This window comes from Cinclus cinclus, chromosome 1 (assembly GCF_963662255.1).
Source record: "Cinclus cinclus chromosome 1, bCinCin1.1, whole genome shotgun sequence".
In the NCBI taxonomy this organism is placed as follows: domain Eukaryota; kingdom Metazoa; phylum Chordata; class Aves; order Passeriformes; family Cinclidae; genus Cinclus; species Cinclus cinclus.
In genome coordinates this window covers 4,399,843-4,420,937 of record NC_085046.1, presented here as the reverse complement: position 1 = coordinate 4,420,937, position 21,095 = coordinate 4,399,843, and the positions used below count along the sequence as shown (strand labels likewise).

Here is a 21,095-nt window from a genome sequence, read left to right as displayed (position 1 = left end):
TGCTGAGGGCATAGGGACTGATGTCCTGCTGTCAGCTCCCAGCACAGCCATGTCACATGGTGATAAACGTGAGAGAACTGAACCTGACATTCACGACCAAGTGTCTTTAAATAGTCAGGTTTGGCAGCAGCAGGACAGCTGTTGGCCCCCTCTCATGCCAACACAGAAAAATCAAAAGGAAGCTGCAGGAATCTCAAATAATGGAACAAACCCTCTACAGCTTCCTCCAGAGCTTGTGCCTGCAGCTGGCAACAGTAAGAATCTCACCAGGGAAGGGAATCCCCATGATGCTCATCTGCCAGGAGCCCAGAACATGTTGAGTTTGGATATCCAGGACACAGTGGCACAGGATGGGATATTTTTTTCACCAGGCAATTCAGAAAAGTTACGCAAGGATGCTGAGCCTCAGTTCAGCTACATGGATTTTCTGGGAGGCAGTAACTTGTTCTTTTCTCGTGGACAAGATCTTTTCCCCAGTATGGCAAATAAAATTCCAAATTCAGATTTGCAAAACTCAGAGGCAGAAGCTTCACCTTTCTTTGATCCAAATCCCTCAGATTTATTCCAGGAAATCTCATCAGAAACAAATGCCTCACTAGAGCTCTGGGACACCTCCAGCCTCTCACTTCTTGATGGGCAGGATGAGATTAATATCAGAGACCTGGAAGGGGTTCAGAGCCATGAAATCCTGCTGGAGGTGGATCCACAATGCCAGGCTCCAAAGGCAGTAGAAGAAATGTTTGGAATGGGTCTCAGTGCTGAAGGCTCCACAAAAAAGCATCTCCCTGCACAGGATGACAGTTTTCCCTTAACATGTAGCTATGTTTCTGAAACTTCTAATCAGAGTGTCTTTGATCATTTTTATGCTGATTCAGCCAAAACAGGCCAGGAGGCTTCTGAAAAAATGAACAGCAGCAGAAAAACATCAGGAGTTGAAGAAGATTATGCCAGCCTGTCTTCCGAAGACTTGGAGATGTTAAATTATGACCTTTCAGAGAAGGAGTTCTTTATATAGGTTGAAAAATAACCCACACAGGTTAAAAAAAAAAATACACAGCCCTCCCTGCAGCACAAATTAGCTGATATGGGACCAAAAGTGATTCTTGGAATCAGCTGCACAGTGATAAGCAAAGAAAAGTAAAATGACTTCGCCAAGGTCAGAAGAGCAGAGGACAGAAATGAACCCTGGTGTCTTGAAGTTTTGGGGTGTGGGGGCATTGATAAATCTGTTCTCTTTGTGCCATTGCACTCTGCTCCTCCCTGGCTGCCCTTTGCATAAATATTACATAATATAAATGCTATAGTAGTTAACAATTATACTAATGATAAACAAGCTTAAGAGAAACTTCAGAGGGTCAAAGCATGAACTATGCATGTGCTAAGCACATGCACTATGAAAAGGGTCATAGAGCATAGCAATTCACATGTTTTAATCAGCTGTCTGTAAAAAAAATATAAAGGTGTTAAATGATTAATTTTTAATATAGAACAATATGTACAAAATTAAATTAAAGAAAATAAAGAAAATAAAGAAAATAAATTATGAAATGAAATGAAATGAAATGAAATGAAATGAAATGAAATGAAATGAAATTAAATACCCCAACAAGCTCCCTGCCTCACCAGTGCCAAAATAACCCTGGGTCTGTCAGATCTGCTGGAGGAATAAAGCTGCTCAATGGCTGCATCTTCTGCAAAGCAGTATCAGTGCTCTGTGCAGGGAAACTGTGCAGGAATAAAGACACAAACACCCAGGGGGTCTACCCAGGAAGCAGGTCAGATGTGCAGCAGAAATCAGGTCAATCTGCTTTTCAAGTGGCATCAGAACCTCAGGCAAAGCCAAGCTGGTGTCGTTTCCCAAATCCTGTGTGCTCTGAATGTCTGTGTGTGTAATATGCTGTTTTCCCTGAGGGTACTCTCTAAGCCAGGTCTATTTTAGGATTATCCCCAAGAAACTGTAGTTTAGATACAGTTTTATGACTAACCAGGGTTTCCACAAATTAAAACAAAAAGTTTGGGACACAGCTGTCAAGAGCAAATCTACTGGACTACCAACCATATTTCCTGGTCCAGAGGAGAAGTGCTCTTCTGCTTCCCTTACATATAGTCTCCAGGATGCATTATACAGCCATTAAACCATCAATGGGAGCAGCAAATTTACTCTGTTTGCTTCCCCACACCCAGTAAAATTAATCATCATTTGCAGAATCCCAACTTCATACCTCAGACAAAATCCTTGAGCTGCAGCACAGCTGCCCTCAGGAGGCCTTGAGACACATCTCAGGATGTGTCAGGGAAAGATGTGTTCAGGGAAAGAACAAGATGTCACTATACTGTGTCCAAGAGTGTCAGTGCTCTGGCACCTTTGTTCTACTCCCAAGAGCAGGTAGGGAATGGCTGGTGACAAAGTGCAGCCTGGAGGACTGCACTGTATCTTCATAATGGACTGGTGTGCTAATACAGGTGTTCATTTTATCACACTGGATTAGGGCTTTAGTGCTCACACAGTTTAAATATTAATATTTGCCTATTTAAGCCATAGGCACCAGTGCAGCCTGGCCACAGAGGCGCTCGCCATGGCTGAGTTTGGAGATCTTTTACGTGCTCTGGGGGAGTGTGGGCTCTATCAGAAACTGCTGATCCTGCTCGTCTCCCTCCCACTACTCCTCAATCCTTTCCAAATGGTTGGCCAAGTGTTCATGGTTGTGGAAGTGCCTTACCACTGTGACACCAGCTGGATCCGTGCCGTTGGCCCCAACCTGACAGAGGAAGAGCAGCTGAACCTCACCCTGCCCCGGGGCACGGACGGGCAGTTTGAGCAGTGCTCCATGTACTCCCCGGTGGACTGGGACCTCGATTCCATCGTGGCCTACGGGCTGAATGACACACAGAAGTGCAGCAATGGCTGGGTGTACCCCTCGGGACAGCCACCATCCCTGCTGACCGAGGTCTGTATTTGCTGTTTGATGAGACAGGGGCACGGAAAGGAGGGGATGGGAATATCCTGGCCTGTGATTTGGTCAGCCAGTGCCAGCTGTGGTGCAATCAGGTTGAGATTTACTGCAGGATTTTGCCTCCATCACACAGATGGCAGCTGGAATCCCTGGGAGGTTGTTGCAGAAAGGCCATGGTGAAGGTGCCTGGGGAGGGCACAGACAATGATGGGGGTGTGAGTCCAGCACATGTTCTGCCCACCATCTGTTCCCTTTCCAGTATCCAGACGCATCACTTCATGATGTATCTGCCTGGAGGCACCTTTCGGGTATCCCTGCTGCAGCATCCCCTGTTCTTCAGCCTGGTTCTATTTAAATCATCTTCTCTGTGAAAGACATTTACCTTCCAAGTGGTTGTCTTTGATATTTCTTGGGCCTTCAGAAACCTTCAGGGCTGCAACAAGACATGCCAGGGGCCATGCAGCTGAGCAAAAGCCTTGTTTATCAGCATGCTCATCTTTTCCATTCTTCCTCATCTCCCACCTTCTAGTTTACATGGCAGAGGTCTGTCAAAGGTTGTACTTTACACTCTTGGAGGTCTTTTTCAACCTAAATGATTCCATGATTCTGTGATTCTCCCTCTGTGGACCTTTATTCCTTTCTCACTTTCCCTCATTCCTCCTCCCTCCTTGCCTATCTGTCAACTCCAGAAGTTTCTCACAAATCCCTTCCTCTTAGCTGGAATAGAGAAGAAATCCCAGCCTCCGGCATTTGCAAAGGCTCCTTGGTGTCCCTGAAGCACCGAGTCCATTTCAGACAAGGCTTCTCTGGAGGTTTCAGCAGCTACATCCCTTCCCATTCCTCTGCTGATCCCCTGATTTTTTATCAGAAAAAAACCACTTCTCTCCTACTTTTTCCATCCTGTCCTGCCTTTTCATCCAGAGAAGAAAACTGATACAGCTCTCAGCCCAAGGTCACACTTTAAACAAACCTTGCCAACCAGGACACTCCCTCAGGGGTGTTTGGGCTGGAGGGGAATCCTGCAGATCCCAGTACCCAGCAGACATGTACAGGATGCAGAGGCATGCTGAGCACCTCATGTGTCCATCTCACCATTGATTTGTGTCCTAAGTGTTCACCATGAAGGGCTCAAGCCCTTGCGAAGGGTTCTCTGCTCCCAGGGGCTGGAGCAAGAGCTCAGGCACCCAGATCCTGGATCCACCGTGAACCAGAAAGGCTGCCCACCCCCAGAAAGCAGCTGGTGTCTGTCCAAAGCAACAACATCTATGTTTTCCTCCCTCCAGTTTGACCTGGTGTGTGACAGGGCGGTCCTGAATGATGTCTCCCAGTCCATCTACATGGCTGGACTTCTCATAGGAGCCATGCTCTTTGGGATGCTAAGTGACAGGTGAGGAAACACAGTTCCTTCCCAGAGACACTGCCCAAAATCCAGGGATATCCCAGATGAGGGTGCAGACTGTCCATGCACTGAACAAGAACTGCTCCCTTCACAAGACTCAATCCCCTTGCCTGAGATAGGGTGTCTGGGGCCATCTGAGAGGTCTGGAAATGTCTGGGGGTTGAAAAGAGAGGCAGATACAGCCTTGTGGGGCTGTTCTTCAGGAATCACAAGTTTAGCCCTTGCTGGTGTCTCAGGCTTTGCCAGAACCATGATGGGCCAACACTGGAGACACTGGTGTTTCCACACATTATTTATTGGGGTGTATAGAAGAGCTATGTTCACATAGATGCCAAATCTCTGGTTCTCAAGTCACTTTGCATCCCTCCTGGGCTCTTCCCTCTCCCCATGGGGTCTCTCTGGGTACTGACTGGATCTTCCCTCTTCTTCCACAGGATAGGCAGACGGCCAGTCTTTCTCATCTGCATACTCATCCAGGGTGTGTTTGGCCTGGGAATTGCCTTTGTGCCCCATTTCTATGTGTTCATGGCCTTCAGGTGTGTCGTGGGAGCTGCAGTGTCAGGAATTATGATTACAGTCGTATCCCTGGGTGAGTGGGAGGCCCTTGCCCTGAGGCAGCATACGTGGCCTCCCAAAACACAATAACAAAAGAGAACCCAAAGTGAAGCCTGAAGCTTTGTTTTTTCCTCTTAGTTACAGAATGGGTTGGTGTCTCCTCCCGGCCAAAGGCAGTGCTGATTGCTCACACGGCTTTTGCCATGGGGCAGATGATGGTGGCTGGTTTGAGTTACGGGATTCGTAACTGGAGGCTGCTGGAGATTGCAGGATCTGCTCCTATATTAGCCCTTTTCTTCTACATCTGGTAAGCAGGATGGGGACAGAGCTCCTGCAGACATGACAGCAGTGTGAGGGGTGTGAGTGAGGGGGTGGCAGCAGCTCAGAACCAAGCTGAGTCTTTTCCATTGGAGTGCAGGTGCTGGAGGAGCTGCTGCACAGCTCAGCACATCTCCCCGGGGCACTGGGCTGCTGAGAGCAGCAGCTGCTTTGCTTCAGGTCTTCAAATGTGGCCGTTGGAGACTTAATGTAGGGGATTTAGACCCATTGATCCCATGGGCCATTGGCTTTAGAGTTGGACTTGTGGATCCTTGTGGGTCCCTTGCAACGCAGAACCTTCTGTGGTCCTGTGATCTGATTCTGTGGTGACCAAGGCTTGCTGGATGTGGTGCCAGGGAAGGGGGCTGTGGGGGAACTCAGCAGGACACAGCAGCGTGTCCTGGCCTCCCCTCCTGGCAGGGTGCTCCCAGAATCAGCTCGCTGGCTGGTGACCAAAGGCAGAATCGAGGAAGCCAAGAAGCTCCTGCAGAAGGCGGCAGCCACCAACAAGCGCAGCCTCCCTCCAGAGCTCCTGGAGCAGGTACTGGGGGGTTCTTGTCCTCAGGCACTGCCCTGGGCCTTGCAGCAGCCCCTGGAGCTCAGCTCATCCCAGAAACATCTCTCCATTTCCACTGGGGATGGTCTGGGCGTGGGCTGCAGGGCTCCAGCTGAGTTACACAGGGACGAGGTCAGCCTGGAGCTTGCTGGGGTGCCCCTGGGGATGTGGGAAGCACTGAAAAGCTTCCCTGGCTTTTCTCCTGCCAGGATTCCAGGAGTGGGACTGATGAGCACACAGTCTCTCTTTAGTCTGTGGCTTTCCATGCAGAAATGCCTCAAGGGGAGATCCTTCCTTGCCCACCCCAAAGTTCCTACACTGAGGAAATGAATGTTCATCCTGAGAAACCTGTCAGTCCCCACCCCCTGTGCTGGGCACCCAGAGCACAGAGGCAGGAGCCCAGTCCCACTGGGCTGCCCTCCCTCCCAGAGCACTGGGGGGGTCACAGGCCTGTCCCACCGAGGCTTTCCATGGACCAGAGGTAGAAAAGGAGCTGGACATGGATTTCCTTTCCCTGCTCTGACTCTTTGATTGTCTGTGTTTTGAAGTTGGAGCCTGAGAAGGAGGTCAAGTCTGCAAGTTTCCTGGATCTCTTTCGGAAGAGGCACCTCCAGAAGGTGACTTTAATCATGTCATGTGTCTGGTAAGACATTCCCTGGTCCCCTCTGTTAATGCTACGAGGTGAAAGGAAAGAACTTGATGGTTGTCAAGATTGGTAAATTAAAGTGACTTTTCTGGCAATATATATGTGTATGTCTTTATCTGTTATCATCCTACCTCCACATACTGGACCAGATTTACCATGTCTGTACATGGGAAGAAGATGATTATCCATGATATTACTATGGGTTTTGCTGGAAAAGCTTGAGTAATTCCAGCTTTGGCAATCCCTGGGCCTTGGAGTAGTTTTGAGCCTACCTAGTAGCTTTTGGCTTTCAGTCTAGAATTTGCTGACCATAAGGAGATCCATTCTGCTTTATCTCCTGCAACTGTGTCCCACAGAACTTTCAAAGGTGGTGACTAGAACCAAAACAGAGATTGTTGGCGGTTTAAACTAGTTGCATGTATTCTAACCTTTCTAATTTTTGGTTATAAACCTCCAAAAAACCATCTGGTGACGTGTTCTATTCTGCTTTACTTGAATTTCAGGTTTGCAGACAGCATTGTCTACTATGGGCTAAGCCTCAGCGTGACAGATTTTGGTCTGAACATCTACCTGACACAGCTGGCCTTCGGGGCAGTGGAGCTTCCAGCTCGAATTTCCTGCATTTTCCTGCTGGAGTGGTTTGGGAGGAAGAAAGTGCAGGGCACTCTTCTGCTGCTGTCTGGCCTGTTGTGTCTCATCCTCACTGGCATCCCTGAAGGTGAGCTTTCCCAATCTCTGAGCAGAGCTAGGCAGAGCCCTGGACATCCCTACCCTTGTTCAGACCCATCCTCCTCCCATGCCATGTTCAGACCCACGGGCTTAGCTGCCTCCACTGTCACAGCCCAGGGTGCTTCATCCCCAACATTCTGGCTTCCCCTCACCTTGCATTCCTTCTCCCTCAGGGCTGTGCCTGGTTCTTCCACAGCTCCCAGCCCTTGGCAAGCAATATCCATTAGACACCACCACCCACTAGACACCTCCTGGCAGAAAGGTATAGCAGAAGTGCTTTAAAAGCCGCCATGTCTCCCTTTCTTAGAAGAGAAAAAGCAAATGCCCACTCCCTGACATCTGTTTGCATCTCTTTGTGCCCCAGTCCATACCCCTCTCCTGCTGCTGTGCCAGTGCTGTGAGTGAGGCTGAAGGTAGCAGTGGGGCTTCCCAATGCTTTCAAGATCAGGGATGTGGCATTTCCAACCAAGCACTCCCCAAACACCTGTGGTGCCTCAGCAGCTCGCTTCAGTTGCAGATCTAGAAAATGCCCAAGGGCTCAGGAGAAATCTGGGTTCTCTTTGCCAGAGGATATTTTCCAGGTAAAGGTGTGCTGGGGATCATTTCCAATGGGTTAGGTCGTAAGTTTGCTTAACAAGTCTATTAGAAAGGGCCACGCCAAGAAATCCCACTGCAGAGAGTTCTGGTCCCAAGTGAAGCATCCCCCTGGAGGTTACAGTGGTTGTCTCTCCTCCTCCCCTCAGAGCAGGCTGTGGCAATCACCGTCCTGGCAGTCATTGGCAAGTTCACAGCCACGGCAACTTTCTCCACCTCCTACGTCTACGCCGCTGAGCTCTTCCCCACCACTGTCAGGTGAGCCCTCCCCACACACCTGGGCTTCCTTTGGCCAAGGCTGGAGGTGGCGAAGGGGCCACGTGCAGTCCAAGAGTGCTGAGCCCTGCTCACACCTCCCTCTGTCCCTCTCTCCCCCAGGCAGACGGGTGTGGGGCTGTGCTCCACCATGGCAAGGGTGGCCGGGATCCTGGCCCCACTGATCATTCCCCTGGACCGGTACCACCGGGCCACCCCCATGGCCATCTTTGGGAGCATCCCTGTGGTGGTGGCCCTGTTCTGCATCCTGCTGCCCGAGACACGTGGCCTTGACCTGGCAGATGACACAGGGAATGACCAACTTCCCCCTGAGGTGGGTACAGGGAACTCTGAATTTAAGGGGAAAAACAATTATCCAAAACTGCAAATTTAAGGAAAAGAAAAAATGTCAGAATCAGGAACGAATGCAGTCTCATGTCCTCCTCTTTCCTTCTTATCTTTAGGAGCAGAAAAGTGAAGAGTGTCATTAAGACACCAGAGATGATGACAGGGACTTAGAGAAGGATGTCTGCAGATGCTCAGAGAGGAAGCAGTGATTGGACAGACATCTACTAACACTCTAGTCTGATTCCATAATTCTGGAAGCAGACCAGGGAGGCATGGCTGCCTGGAAACTGGTCATTCAGATGATGAACACAATATCCATGGTCACAGGGAGAGGAGATGTGTGTCACTCTACCTTTGGAACAGATGCACTTCCAAGTGTCCCTGAACCCCAGTTTGGTCATGCCTGGCTGGCCTCCCAACGTGTTCCCCAGTCCTCTGCAAGCTGGTACCCGTGGAACCATCCCTGTCGTGTTTTACAGCAATAAAGCATCACCAGTAGAGTGGCTGTACTGGGCAAAAGCGGGCACTGGGTTTGTCCCTCCTGCACTAAATCCCTTGGGTCGTCGGGCTGCGCGTCAGCCCAAGCCTCGACGTTTGATCAGGATGTCACTGCACCCCTGTCACACACGTATTTAGCTTTTCTTTCCATGTGGTGTTGAAGTTGAGTTTCTACATGAATAATATAAATTATGCTCTGAGTTTGATAAGAGACACTTGTAATGCAATATGTGAATAATAAATGGTGTTGACTTTTTTTTTTCCTACTGTTTCACAGTTGGCCTTTGTAACTGCTCTTGGCTCTGGAGTGTTTTCTACACAGAAATTGTAAGTCTGTGATTTAACATGCAGATGGAAACGAGCTTTGTTTCCATCAGACACAAACAACGTAGAAACAGAGTGTTAAAGCAGAGTGGCTGAGTTCAGTAAGGATTTTTTTCCTTTTTCAAAGTCTTCCAATAAACAATCTGCATTTATTTTCTCTACTAGCAGCTGTAGAAGCTTCCTGAAATTGCATGGGAATGCTGCACTTCCATGCCAAACTGTGTGGGCATTTGGACAGCTTTCCTCAGTCATGGTGAGCCTTTTACAGTGACCTTTAGTTGCCTGCTGCCAGCTCAGTCATGATATTTTAGTGTCATCTAGTGTCATGCAAAAGAGAAGGGTGGGCTCCTCTCCCCTCTAATTTGTTTGACAGCAGAGGATGTATCTCAGTGCCCTCCAATGGATCCATGTCCTCCAGCACATCACTACTCTCAAGGAAGAAGGCTGCTCACTCAGATTTGCTGCACCCTTTGGTTTCCAATCTCTTTGTGCTCTAGTACATGGTGCCTTGAGGGCTGGGTTGTCCCAAGTCGAGACCAGATGTGCCTGGATCTGATATTCATTTTCTGCATTGGCTTTGGTGTACAAATTCACCCCAGTCATGTGGAACACGGCCGTGGTTGGAGATGGGATAGGGAGTTTGCAAGATCTGGGCTTTGGCACCGAAGGAAACAGAACTGGGGAAGGAGCTGGAGCACCCTCCTCAGCTAAGGGAGCTGGGGGAGCTCAGCCTGGAGAAAAGGAGGCTCAGAGGGAACTCTCTCACTCTCTACAAGCCCTGGCAGAAGAGTGCAACCAGGTGGGCATTGGTCTCTTCTCCCAGGTAAAACATGACAGGACAAGTGGAAATGGCCCCAAGTTGCACCACAGAAGGCTGAAATTGAATAGGGAAAATTCCCTCTCCACAAGGGTTGCCCAACACTGGAACAGGCTGCCCAGGCCACTGGTGGAATCACCATTCTTGGGGGTGTCTAAAAGACACGCAGCTGTGTCATTTCAGGGCGTGGTTTCGTGGTGGATGTGGCAGTGCTGGGCTGGTGGCTGGAGCTTAGTGGTCTTAGAGGTCTTTCTACCCTAAATGAACCAATGATTCTATGACTGTTTTGCACAGTCAGGAGAGCAGCTTTAATGCTCATCTCCTCACCTCCTCAGCCATTCCCGGCTGGGTCCCTTTTATGCAAGCTTTGCTCTTCTCGTGGACCTGGGGTTTCCCAGCATGGGGTCAAGTGAAAGGAGATGCTGCTGTCCTCTAGGTAAAGGGGAAGGTCCAGGATCCTGACACCTCTGCCCCACTGCCAGGATTTCAGCACAGTTTGTTGGTGCCACTGACACTGAAAATGTGCTGATTATCTCAGTGGTCCTGTGGGACTCCTCTGACAAAAGGAGCTATTTCAGCCCTACTTCCGCATCTTGGGGTGATTTTATGATGATCCTCTATTCCTGATCATCTCCTTTATGTGCAGAAATGGCTGCTGTACTCTAAGGTTGGTCTGAGGGATGCATGTGAGCCTTGGGGGCTCCTGCACGGGCTTTGTTCCAAGACTCACTCCAGGGTGTGATGGGTGCAGCACAGACTGAACTTTACTTTGCTGCTGTCTCAGTTTAGAGAAAAAATCAGGAAAAAATGCTCTGGAATTAATGACTTCTCCTAAGAGAAGTGCTTCAGTGATGCCTTTTGCTGATGAGAGAAATTAATACCAGCAGGTGAAAGTGAAAAAAACCTGTTTATTAACAAAGCGAGGTGCCCACACGGCACAGAAAATGATTGAATGAATCCTAGATATTAATTTTCAGAACCTTACCCTCTGCCCTCCAAAAAACTCAAAATTCCTAGGGAAGAAATAAACAGGCTGGCTGGCCTCATGGCTGAGAAGGCAAAAATGGCAGTGGCCCCTTTGTCTCAGGGAAGGGGAAAAAAAAAAAAGAGTTCATGTAGCAGCTCAGGCAAAACAGATGGGAACCTGCTGAACCTCTGGCATTGGTCTCCTCCTCACAGCAGATGAAGCTGGTGAGATTTTGGTGTCCTTTCTCTTGTTGGTTCAGCTTTTTTTTTCTGAGGTCTCAGGCTCAGAGTGGCTCCCACAGGTCCCCTGCACATTCTGGTCCATCTCAGCAATTGTCTGATTTCAGACCAAAAAACAAGCCCAAAGAGTTCAAGATAAAAAACTGGAGGATCACTGCTGCCGATCAGGGAAAAAGGTAGGGAAAGAAAAAAAGAAACTTCTTGCTTAAGCCACAAAAAAAAAAAAAAAAAAAAAAAAAAAAAAAAAAAAAAAAAAAAAAGGTAACTGCCAGTGTCCACCACATGGGTCCGAGCATGTCAGGGTTTGTTTCTGACAAAGCCCTTGCAGGGGTTCCCAGGCTCCCAGTCCTCACCCAGATCCATCTCAAAGCTACAGCAGCCATATCTGGGCATAAAGCAGACAATTAGGGAATAGAGTACTATCATAAAATCACCCCAAGACATTTGCTAAGCTAGCTTGGTTTTTTATTAGCTTAAGCAAGAAGTCTCTTTAGTCCCCTTTTCGTGGCCTGAAGAGACTGCAGCAGCAATTCTTTGGCAGATTTTGTTTTTTTCCTTGAACTGCTGGGTTAGTTTTGGTCCAAGATCTGACAATCAGCAGGAGCTGATCAGGTGGGGGTGCAGGAGCTGCTCCACCCGGTCCAAGACCTCAGGGAAACCTGAACCAACAAGAGAAAAGGCACTAAAATCCATGTTTAATTTGCTGTGAGGAGGAGACCAGTGCCAGAGGTTCCACGGGTTCCCACCTGTTTCGCCCAAGCTGCTGCATGAAGTTTTTTTCCTTTCCTGAGACAAAAACCTTGTGCCATTCTGTTTCCCCTGCCTCACAGCCAGTCTGTTTGTTTCTTACCCTGGCATGTGGAGTTTTTTTTGTTCTGCTGTGGGTGTGTGTATGTGTGTTGGGGGCAAAGTTATGACAGTTCAATATCTAGCATTTATTCATTTTTTTCCTTTGCCATATGGGCAGTTTGTCAATAAACACTTGGGTTTTTTCACTTTCACCCACTAGTATCCACTTCTTCATTGACAGAAAAAGGGAATAATGAAGCCTTTTATTTTATTAGGAGAAACACTCATTCCAGAGCATCTTCTCCTAAATTTGCCTCTAAAATGAGACAATCTGCTCTTCCCAGATAAACCTCTCTCCCCATTTTGTCCTTTTGCCTTTTGGCTTCCTCCCTTCAGTATGGAGTCATCCTCTTTGCCTTAGTTATTCTTTAGGTCACATTTTAGCCTTTGCCTATGGCCTCACAATGATGAGAGCCCACTTCGTACATGCAAAAGTGTATTTGCATTCCCACAGGTTTATGTTTGCATTCCCACAAACTGTTCCAGCACTCCGGGCTCCACTTTGTGCTGTCACCTCTACTCATTACAGTGCAAGGCCATGTGTGGGCTGGCTAGGAGTGACATTAAGGCACTGCAAACACACTGGACATCCTCCCACTTGTGCTGAGCTGGGCAAAATGTGAGTCAAGCTGTTCAGGTGCCCTTCAAGTGCACGGTCAAGGGGTATTCAAACTGACAAGGTTCAGTGATCCAGAGAGGAGCAGATAAAATATAATACAGAGCTTTTGGAGTGAATCCAGAGGAGGCTACAAATATGATTAGAGGAATTGAAAAATCTCCTATGAGAAAAGGCTGAGGGAGTTTGGATTATTCTGCCTGAAGGAGAGAAGAACCCAGGGAAACCTCAGAGCCCCTTACATTGCCTAAAGGGCTCCAGGAAAATTGGAGAGGGACTTGGGATAAGAGCATGGAGTGACAGGACAAGGTGGAATGGCTTAAAACTGACAGAGGCGAGATATAGATTAGATGTTAGCAAGAAATCCTTCCCTGTGAGATGGTGAGGCCCCAGCACAGGCTGCCCAGAGAAACTGTGGCTGCCTCTGGATCCCTGGAAGTGTCCAAGGCAAGGTTGGATGGGGCCTGGAGCAACCTGGGATAGTGGAGATTGCCCCTCCATGTGGCAGGGGGGGTTTGGAATGAGATGATCTTTAAGGTCCCTTCCCACCCAAACCACTCCAAGATTCCATGAAATGGATCTTCAGCCCCCTGGAGGCACAAAAGAGCTGGAAGCAGAAGTACAGCAGCTGTGGTTAGACACCTTTATTTATGAAATGAGCTAAAACAGAGAGTCTCAAAGTACAACTCCCTTCCAAAGTGGTTCCTTCAATAACTGTACATTTGGCTACAAGCTCTTCCTTCATCCTTTACCCTCAATGCTTTGTTTGCCATAAAAGCCTGAAGGAGGCACTCCCTAGCCTTTTCCAATGAAAGGACAAAGGACTGAGCTCCTCTGTCCTTTGCACCACAGCAAATCCTCTGAAAAGCAGTGCCAGAGAGAAAATGGCACCACAGCCAGTCCCTCCTGGCAGGACATTGTCACCTGGCACTGGTTTTATCCAAAACTGTCTTGATTAAACTGAATATCCATGAGGTGCTTTGGTCCATGGAAAACAAGAAGGCAGGGCAGTGGAGAGGAGAAATACTCAGGTTTAACATTTTTTGACACTACCAGAAAACGACCTTTGAGATGTACAGTCAAAGATGAAGAACCACCATGTGCAATTTCCAGGTTATATCTGTACCCTCCCAGTGGGAAAAGAAAGTTGGACTGAGGGACATGAGATAGCATGAAAGGAAGCACAGGGAAAACGCTATTTTTTTCTTCACAGTATAAGATAAAAGTAGTCCTAAATCTTTCAAAGGCAAAATGGATCCAGCAAAAAAGGAATAGATTAGAACAGAGTAGAAAAGACTTGACATTTCCCAGAAAGATTTGCACTTTTTTCTAAGAGACCAACTTCCACAACATCCCTCAGTTTCCTGGAATGAAATGAATCAAATTGGTCCCACACTGCACCCAACAGCATCATTTTCCATGCCCAAAGCATAGTGACAGGCATCAATTCAAGGCCACCAGCACTAAAGTGAAAATTCTGCTGCCTGTTAGACATCCTTGCCCCCTGCATGCTGTTTCTTCCATCACATTTTTTTTCTCAGCTGAGTATCTCAAATAAAAAAAAAAGGAGTGTTTTTTATGAGAGAACAGGATGATCTTGCTAGACAGTCATGATAAATCACTCAGTTCAAGTGTGAGATTATTTTCAGTGCTGCATCTGCTCCAGCTCTCTTGTTAGTGAGCCCAGTTCTCTCTTGCAAGTTTATTGAATGCTCTAGTGGATGTCTCACTGGACAAAGTTTACAGTCTCACCTTCCTAGAGACATAACAGGAAAAACAAAGAGAAAGGGCCTCCATTCTAATTCTTGATTTCTTTCTTTTTTCCCCTCAAGTTAAAATCACCCAATTTTCTCTGGTGAGAGCCAGAATTTTCTCTGTTGGACACCAGTGACACCCTGCAGTGCCTGAGGACAAGCTACAGAGGGAGATACAGAAAGACAAAATAGACAAGGACACCCAAGAATTGGCAGTGAGGGCCTGAGCAGTGGTGGTGTCCTGTGACGGAGAGACCCTCCTGTCCTCAGCACCCACACAGCACTGGGCTGCCCTTATCCACAGCCACCTGCAGACCCAGCTAGAAGTACGTGGTCTTCATGCTGTCATTGTCTTGGCCGCAACCTTTTCCTTTCACCTGCCCATTCTGAGAGTCGCTGGTGGCATTTTCACAGACCTGATGAAAGGGAAAAGGGTGTAAAAGCAAGGAAGGGTGTGCAATGAGCTGGTGGCAGCTGTCCCTGAGACAGGCAGGCTTCAGCAACCTGCATCCCATTCCCTACTGTTCCAGTGGACATCCTTCTCCCAGCAAGACAACAAAAGTATTGGGTGAAATTCCACCTGGTCCCATGGGGAATGAGGGCTGGGAGCTGTGAGAGGGTGAAAGCCAGAGGATGTGGCTACAAGGCACCAACGCTTTCCTGAGGAGGGCAGAGAGAGGAAAGCCCTGGCTGTTCTATCCCACGGACGGGAATGAAGGGATGACCTCCACAAGCCCGATTATGGGGTCTCCTCCCCTCCGTCCAGACAGGCACTCCATGCTCTCCCACCTCTGCAACTCCTGAAGAAACCCCCAGCACATGCAACACCAAGGGGCTCCCCCAGCGCTGGGTCCCCACATGCCCACCCCAGGGACACCCCAGGGACCCACCTCAGCCGGGGGGCAGCCGGCCCCCGTGTCATCTGCCAGCTCGGTGCCGCGGGTCTCGGGGAGCAGGACGCAGAGCAGCCCCCCCAGCACGGGGGCACTGCCGAAGATGGCCATGGGGATGGCACCGTGGTACCGGCCCAGGAGACGGACCAGCGGGGCCAGGATCCCGGCCACCCGTGCTGACATGGAGCACAGCCCCACGCCCGTCTGCCTGTGGGACCGAGGGGCAGTGGGAGCTGTGGGCAGGGCTCAGCACCCCCAGGACACCACGGGGCTGAGAGTGGCCATGGGACAAGAGGGCTCCTGAACCATCACCACTGCCAGCCACGGCACAGGGAAGCTCCCACGTGTGGGGAGAGCTCACCTGACAACCGTGGGGAACAGCTCGGCAGCATAGACATACGAGGTGGAGAAGGAGGCTGAGGCAGCAAACTTGCCAATGGTGGCCAGGATGGTGGTTGCCACGGGCTGGTCTGGGGAGAGGAGGAGAGATGGCTGCTATGGGATGGGAGAGGGCTCAGCACCACTCCCAGATGGTGACTGGGGATTGCAGGGACAAGTGTGTCACCTGCAGGGAGCCATGGCTTCTGACAGTGAGTGTGGCCCAGGCTGCTCTAGCCTGGTGGCCACTTGCAGTGCACTCTACATCCATCACCTCACCTCCCCAGGTATTCAATTTTCCAGAGCACAGCTCTGTTCACAGGGGCCCGGCTGGGCGCAGTTCTGCCCTCTGCTATCACCACCAGCAAGTAAAGATTTGGGCTTTTGGAATGGGCCCTGTGAGTTCAGCTAGGCCAGGGTCAGCTCAGGCCTAGAGGGATGTGAGCCACCCTGGCTGGGAGGACAGAACCAGCAAGGAAAGGGTTGGGGGGTCTGTGCCTCCCCGTCCCAGAGGATGTCCTCTCAGTTTGGGACGAGGTCGTTCACCTTCAGGGATGCCAGTGATGACCAGACACACCAGGCCACTCAGCACCAGGAGAACAGCCTGCGTTTTCCTCCTCCCAAACCTCTGCAGGGTGAAGATACAACCAGCTCGGGCTGGGATTTCCACTGCTCCAAAGGCCAGCTGAGTCAGGTAGATGTCCAGGCCAAAATTTGTCACGTTCAAACTCAGCCCATAGTAGACAAAGCTGTTCACAAACCTGAAAGCCAAGCGGGGTGGCACTGAGTAGGTGTTGGCCATGACAAAATGAAGCATTGATCTCAATGACAGCACTTTGACCAACCGACAGCAATACCAAAAAAACATGTAAAACCAGAGGAACACCACAAGTCTGCCAAAGCTGTAAATGCTATAATCTTGCCACCAAAGCATCTTGAACAGCCAGATGCAGTAATACCCATCAACTAACAGTCAAAAACCACAAAGTGAATTTCTAAATGATAATTGCTAATCTCTTATTTTCTTTTCTTTCACCTAGAAATGTGCACCAGGGAATGTCTTACCAGGCACATGACATGATTAAAGTCACCTTCTGGAGGTGCCTCTTCCGAAAGATATCCAGGAAACTTGCAGACTTGACCTCCTTCTCAGGCTCCAACTTCAAAACACAGACAATCAAAGAGTCAGAGCAGGGAAAGGAAACCCATGTCCAGCTCCTTTTCTACCTCTGGTCCATGGAAAGCCTCGGTGGGACAGGCCTGTGACCCCCCCAGTGCTCTGGGAGGGAGGGCAGCCCAGTGGGACTGGGCTCCTGCCTCTGTGCCCTGGGTGCCCAGCACAGGGGGTGGGGACTGACAGGTTTCTCAGGATGAACATTCATTTCCTCAGTGTAGGAACTTTGGGGTGGGCAAGGAAGGATCTCCCCTTGAGGCATTTCTGCATGGAAAGCCACAGACTAAAGAGAGACTGTGTGCTCATCAGTCCCACTCCTGGAATCCTGGCAGGAGAAAAACCAGGGAAGCATTTCAGTGCTTCCCACATCCCCAGGGGCACCCCAGCAAGCTCCAGGCTGACCTCGTCCCTGTGTAACTCAGCTGGAGCCCTGCAGCCCACGCCCAGACCATCCCCAGTGGAAATGGAGAGATGTTTCTGGGATGAGCTGAGCTCCAGGGGCTGCTGCAAGGCCCAGGGCAGTGCCTGAGGACAAGAACCCCCCAGTACCTGCTCCAGGAGCTCTGGAGGGAGGCTGCGCTTGTTGGTGGCTGCCGCCTTCTGCAGGAGCTTCTTGGCTTCCTCGATTCTGCCTTTGGTCACCAGCCAGCGAGCTGATTCTGGGAGCACCCTGCCAGGAGGGGAGGCCAGGACACGCTGCTGTGTCCTGCTGAGTTCCCCCACAGCCCCCTTCCCTGGCACCACATCCAGCAAGCCTTGGTCACCACAGAATCAGATCACAGGACCACAGAAGGTTCTGCGTTGCAAGGGACCCACAAGGATCCACAAGTCCAACTCTAAAGCCAATGGCCCATGGGATCAATGGGTCTAAATCCCCTACATTATGTCTCCAACGGCCACATTTGAAGACCTGAAGCAAAGCAGCTGCTGCTCTCAGCAGCCCAGTGCCCCGGGGAGATGTGCTGAGCTGTGCAGCAGCTCCTCCAGCACCTGCACTCCAATGGAAAAGACTCAGCTTGGTTCTGAGCTGCTGCCACCCCCTCACTCACACCCCTCACACTGCTGTCATGTCTGCAGGAGCTCTGTCCCCATCCTATTTACCTGATGAAGAAGAAAAAGGCAAATATAGGAACAGATATTGCAATCTCCAGCAGCCTCCAGTTACGAATCCCATAACTCAAACCAGCCAAAATCATCTGCCCGATGGCGAAACAGCAGTGAGAAGTGAGCACTGCCTTTGGCCGGGAGGAGACACCAATCCATTCTGTAGCTGAAAGGAAGAAGGAAGCCTCAGAGTCATCCAAATTATTTCCTCTGGGGCAAACAGGATGTTTCCCTGGAGAAGAATCATTCTGGTGTTGAGGATTAGACTGACCTACTGTGCTGGGACACCGTCCCCTCACCCTCCTCTGAGAACTGGCTGGGGAGAGATGCTCCCCAAAGCTCTGACTGAGGGCTGAAAAGTTGCCAAAGTACCAAAGGACAGTGAAGATCAAGACCTGTCCTTGCCACGGTGTTTTTCTAGTCAAACATTAATATTTTTATTTCTTGAGAAGACTTTTCTATTGCATCTCGAGATGCCCTAGGGCAAGGGCATCCTACTCACCTAAGGCCAGTATTGTCATGGTGATCCCTGACACGGAGGCCCCCACGACACACCTGAAGGCCATGTACACATAGAAATGGGGCACAAAGGCAATTCCCAGGCCAAACAAGCCCTGGAGGAAGACGGAGATCAGAATGACTGGTCGGCGGCCAATCCTGGGGAGAAACAGGGAAGGCACAATCTGGAGAGACCCCATGGAGATGGCAAGGAGCCCAGCAAGTTATACAGTGATTTTTATCACCCTGATAAGACTCAGAGTTGACTGTGGGGTGATAAGTGAAGCACTGTACACATGTGCTGTGTCTTCCTCCCTTCCCCTCCCTGTGCAGCCATGTCCTCATGGGACCCAAGGACTTTGGTCAGGGTCCCTGTCAGTGAGAAGTAGTGACAAAATGCACAGGGTGCACGGTCCAGACAGGCTCACACCACCTGGTCTGTGCTGTGCTGGCTTTGCACAAACCCCAAGCAGCAGGTTGTGGCTCCTCACCTGTCACTTAGAGGCCCAAAGACCATGGAACCCAGGAGCAGCCCTGCCATGTAGATGGCCTGGGAAATGTCATTCAGGTCCTTCTTATCACACACCAGGTCAAACTGGAGAAAGGAGAAACAGATGCTTTGGTATCCCCTCTTCCAAGGATGTGAATCCTCACAGTATGCACAGGACGCACAAGTCAGAGGTGGGACAAGCCCTTTGGGCACTCAGTGGGGTCCCTCTCCTGTGCACTGGGACCTGCAGGAGTTTGCCGTGTCCAGCCCAGCCTACTTAAGGGAGCCTCTTAGAAAACTTTGCTTTAGGTGGGCCTGGGGACAGAAGCAACTTGCTTGCTTCCTGACCTCCCAGAGGAGAAAAGATGCAATGCTAATTCCTGGGACAAGCAGTTTCTGTCAGAGATATCCTGCAATTGCCAGTATCCAGAGGACATCAATGGACAGAGTGACACAGGAAGGATCACAGAACCATTAATTGGCTTGGGTTGGAAGGGACATTAAAGAACATCTAATTTGGATGCTCTTGCCATGGGCAGGGCAAGTCTTATGCTAGACCAGTAGACCAGAGCCCCATCCAAACTGGCCCTGAACACTTCCAGGATAGGACAGCCCAGGTTCTCTGGGCAACCTGTGCCAGGGCTTTACCACCCTCACAGACAAGAATTTCTTCCTAATGTTTAATCTAAACCTACTCTCCTTTATCTTAACTTAGCATCTTTCTCAGCTAACAGTTATGATGCTGGGGGTTAGACTAAACAACTTTTAAAGGACCCACCCAAGCCAAACTATTCCATGATACTAAGTTGGAAAGGTCAACCCCTGCATGCAAAGGGATGGGGAAACCCAGGGGCTGGAGGTCCCTCCACGAGTGACTCATGTCCCTACTGGCACCTCTATCACAGCCTGCACCCTCTCCAGGACCACACCTGGGGCCTGCGTGCTGGAGCCAAGGTCCCCAACTCACACCTGCAGCAAATCCCAACTGCACCGTGGTCAGGCACCAGCTCTGGGGGAACTGTGGCCATTCAGGTGTCCCGTCCCTTCCACATCCCAGCACATCAAACAGCAAATACAGACCTCGGTCAGCAGGGATGGTGGCTGTCCCGAGGGGTACACCCAGCCATTGCTGCACTTCTGTGTGTCATTCAGCCCGTAGGCCACGATGGAATCGAGGTCCCAGTCCACCGGGGAGTACATGGAGCACTGCTCAAACTGCCCGTCCGTGCCCCGGGGCAGGGTGAGGTTCAGCTGCTCTTCCTCTGTCAGGTTGGGGCCAATGGCACGGATCCAGCTGGTGTCACAGTGGTAAGGCACATCTAGGACCATGAAAAGCTGGCAAAACTGGTGGAAAGCCACACTGAGGCAGGGGATCACAGAGAGCAGTACCAGGCATTTCTGGAATCGCCCAAAATCACCAACTGCTTTCAAAATTTCCCCAACGCCTGACATTGGTGGCTGTGTCTGAGACAGGACAGTGCCAGGACAGACTTCCCAGAGGGCCGGAATTAATGTTTAAACCTCAGATAAGCTTTGCAGTCATAGGCAGTCACTGGAAGTACACCATGTAATATATTAATCATCCCTGTGCCACCCCCATGAACATCCAGTGTTGGCTGGAGCAGAAGGACCTGTTTCACGGAACCTGGGCCACCTCCTCTGCCAGGGTCAGGTGGCATTGACAGGGAATAGGCTCTTCTCCACAGTGACTACAAGGACTGCGTTTGCTGAACCACTCAGGAAAGCAAGGCTCAGAGGGGCCACAATGAGCCCACAGTGATGCAGAGCTGGGAACAGCCCAGAGGAATAAAGGGAATTAAATTAATGGATGGGCAGAAGCAGACATGAGGAAGGGCAGACAGTTGTGGTTCCAGGGGATGGGAGCTGCCATTTCCTTCGTCTTCTGCAGGTTCCTTGTTCAACACAAGTAAGCCAGGCACAGGATGTCCCCCCTTCCCACCAGTTCTGGGCCAGCCTGTAGGCGGCTGGGGGCTAAATGCAGGGAGGACTTGGGGAAGGGGTAAATGGAAGGGAGAAATTTGACACAGGGCAAGGGTGCTTGAGGCCCAAATGCCTAAAATGATCATCAAGAACATGAGTCCAGCACTGCTCAGCCCATCCCTCATGTAGGAAAAGCATT

General features: G+C 50.1%; 2 protein-coding genes across 2 annotated transcripts; one reads left to right on the top strand and one right to left on the bottom strand.

Moving 5' to 3' along the window:
* The first annotated feature begins 2,558 nt into the window (after window positions 1-2,558).
* LOC134051507 (solute carrier family 22 member 13-like) lies at window positions 2,559-8,497 on the top strand. Its single transcript, XM_062505290.1, has 10 exons — window positions 2,559-2,948; window positions 4,238-4,341; window positions 4,788-4,942; window positions 5,047-5,215; window positions 5,647-5,767; window positions 6,331-6,425; window positions 6,932-7,146; window positions 7,901-8,009; window positions 8,130-8,340; window positions 8,471-8,497. Exons 1-10 carry the CDS (start codon window positions 2,577-2,579, stop codon window positions 8,495-8,497), a joined length of 1,578 nt encoding a protein of 525 aa, XP_062361274.1. The 5' UTR covers window positions 2,559-2,576.
* Window positions 8,498-14,738: 6,241 nt separating this feature from the next.
* On the bottom strand, window positions 14,739-20,407 carry LOC134044367 (solute carrier family 22 member 13-like). The gene is made up of 10 exons (XM_062493577.1): window positions 20,036-20,407; window positions 18,957-19,060; window positions 18,470-18,624; window positions 17,965-18,133; window positions 17,413-17,533; window positions 16,755-16,849; window positions 16,236-16,450; window positions 15,673-15,781; window positions 15,309-15,519; window positions 14,739-14,834 (listed from the first exon to the last, which is right to left on the bottom strand). Exons 1-10 carry the CDS (start codon window positions 20,405-20,407, stop codon window positions 14,739-14,741), a joined length of 1,647 nt encoding a protein of 548 aa, XP_062349561.1.
* Between the last annotated feature and the right edge of the window lie 688 nt (window positions 20,408-21,095).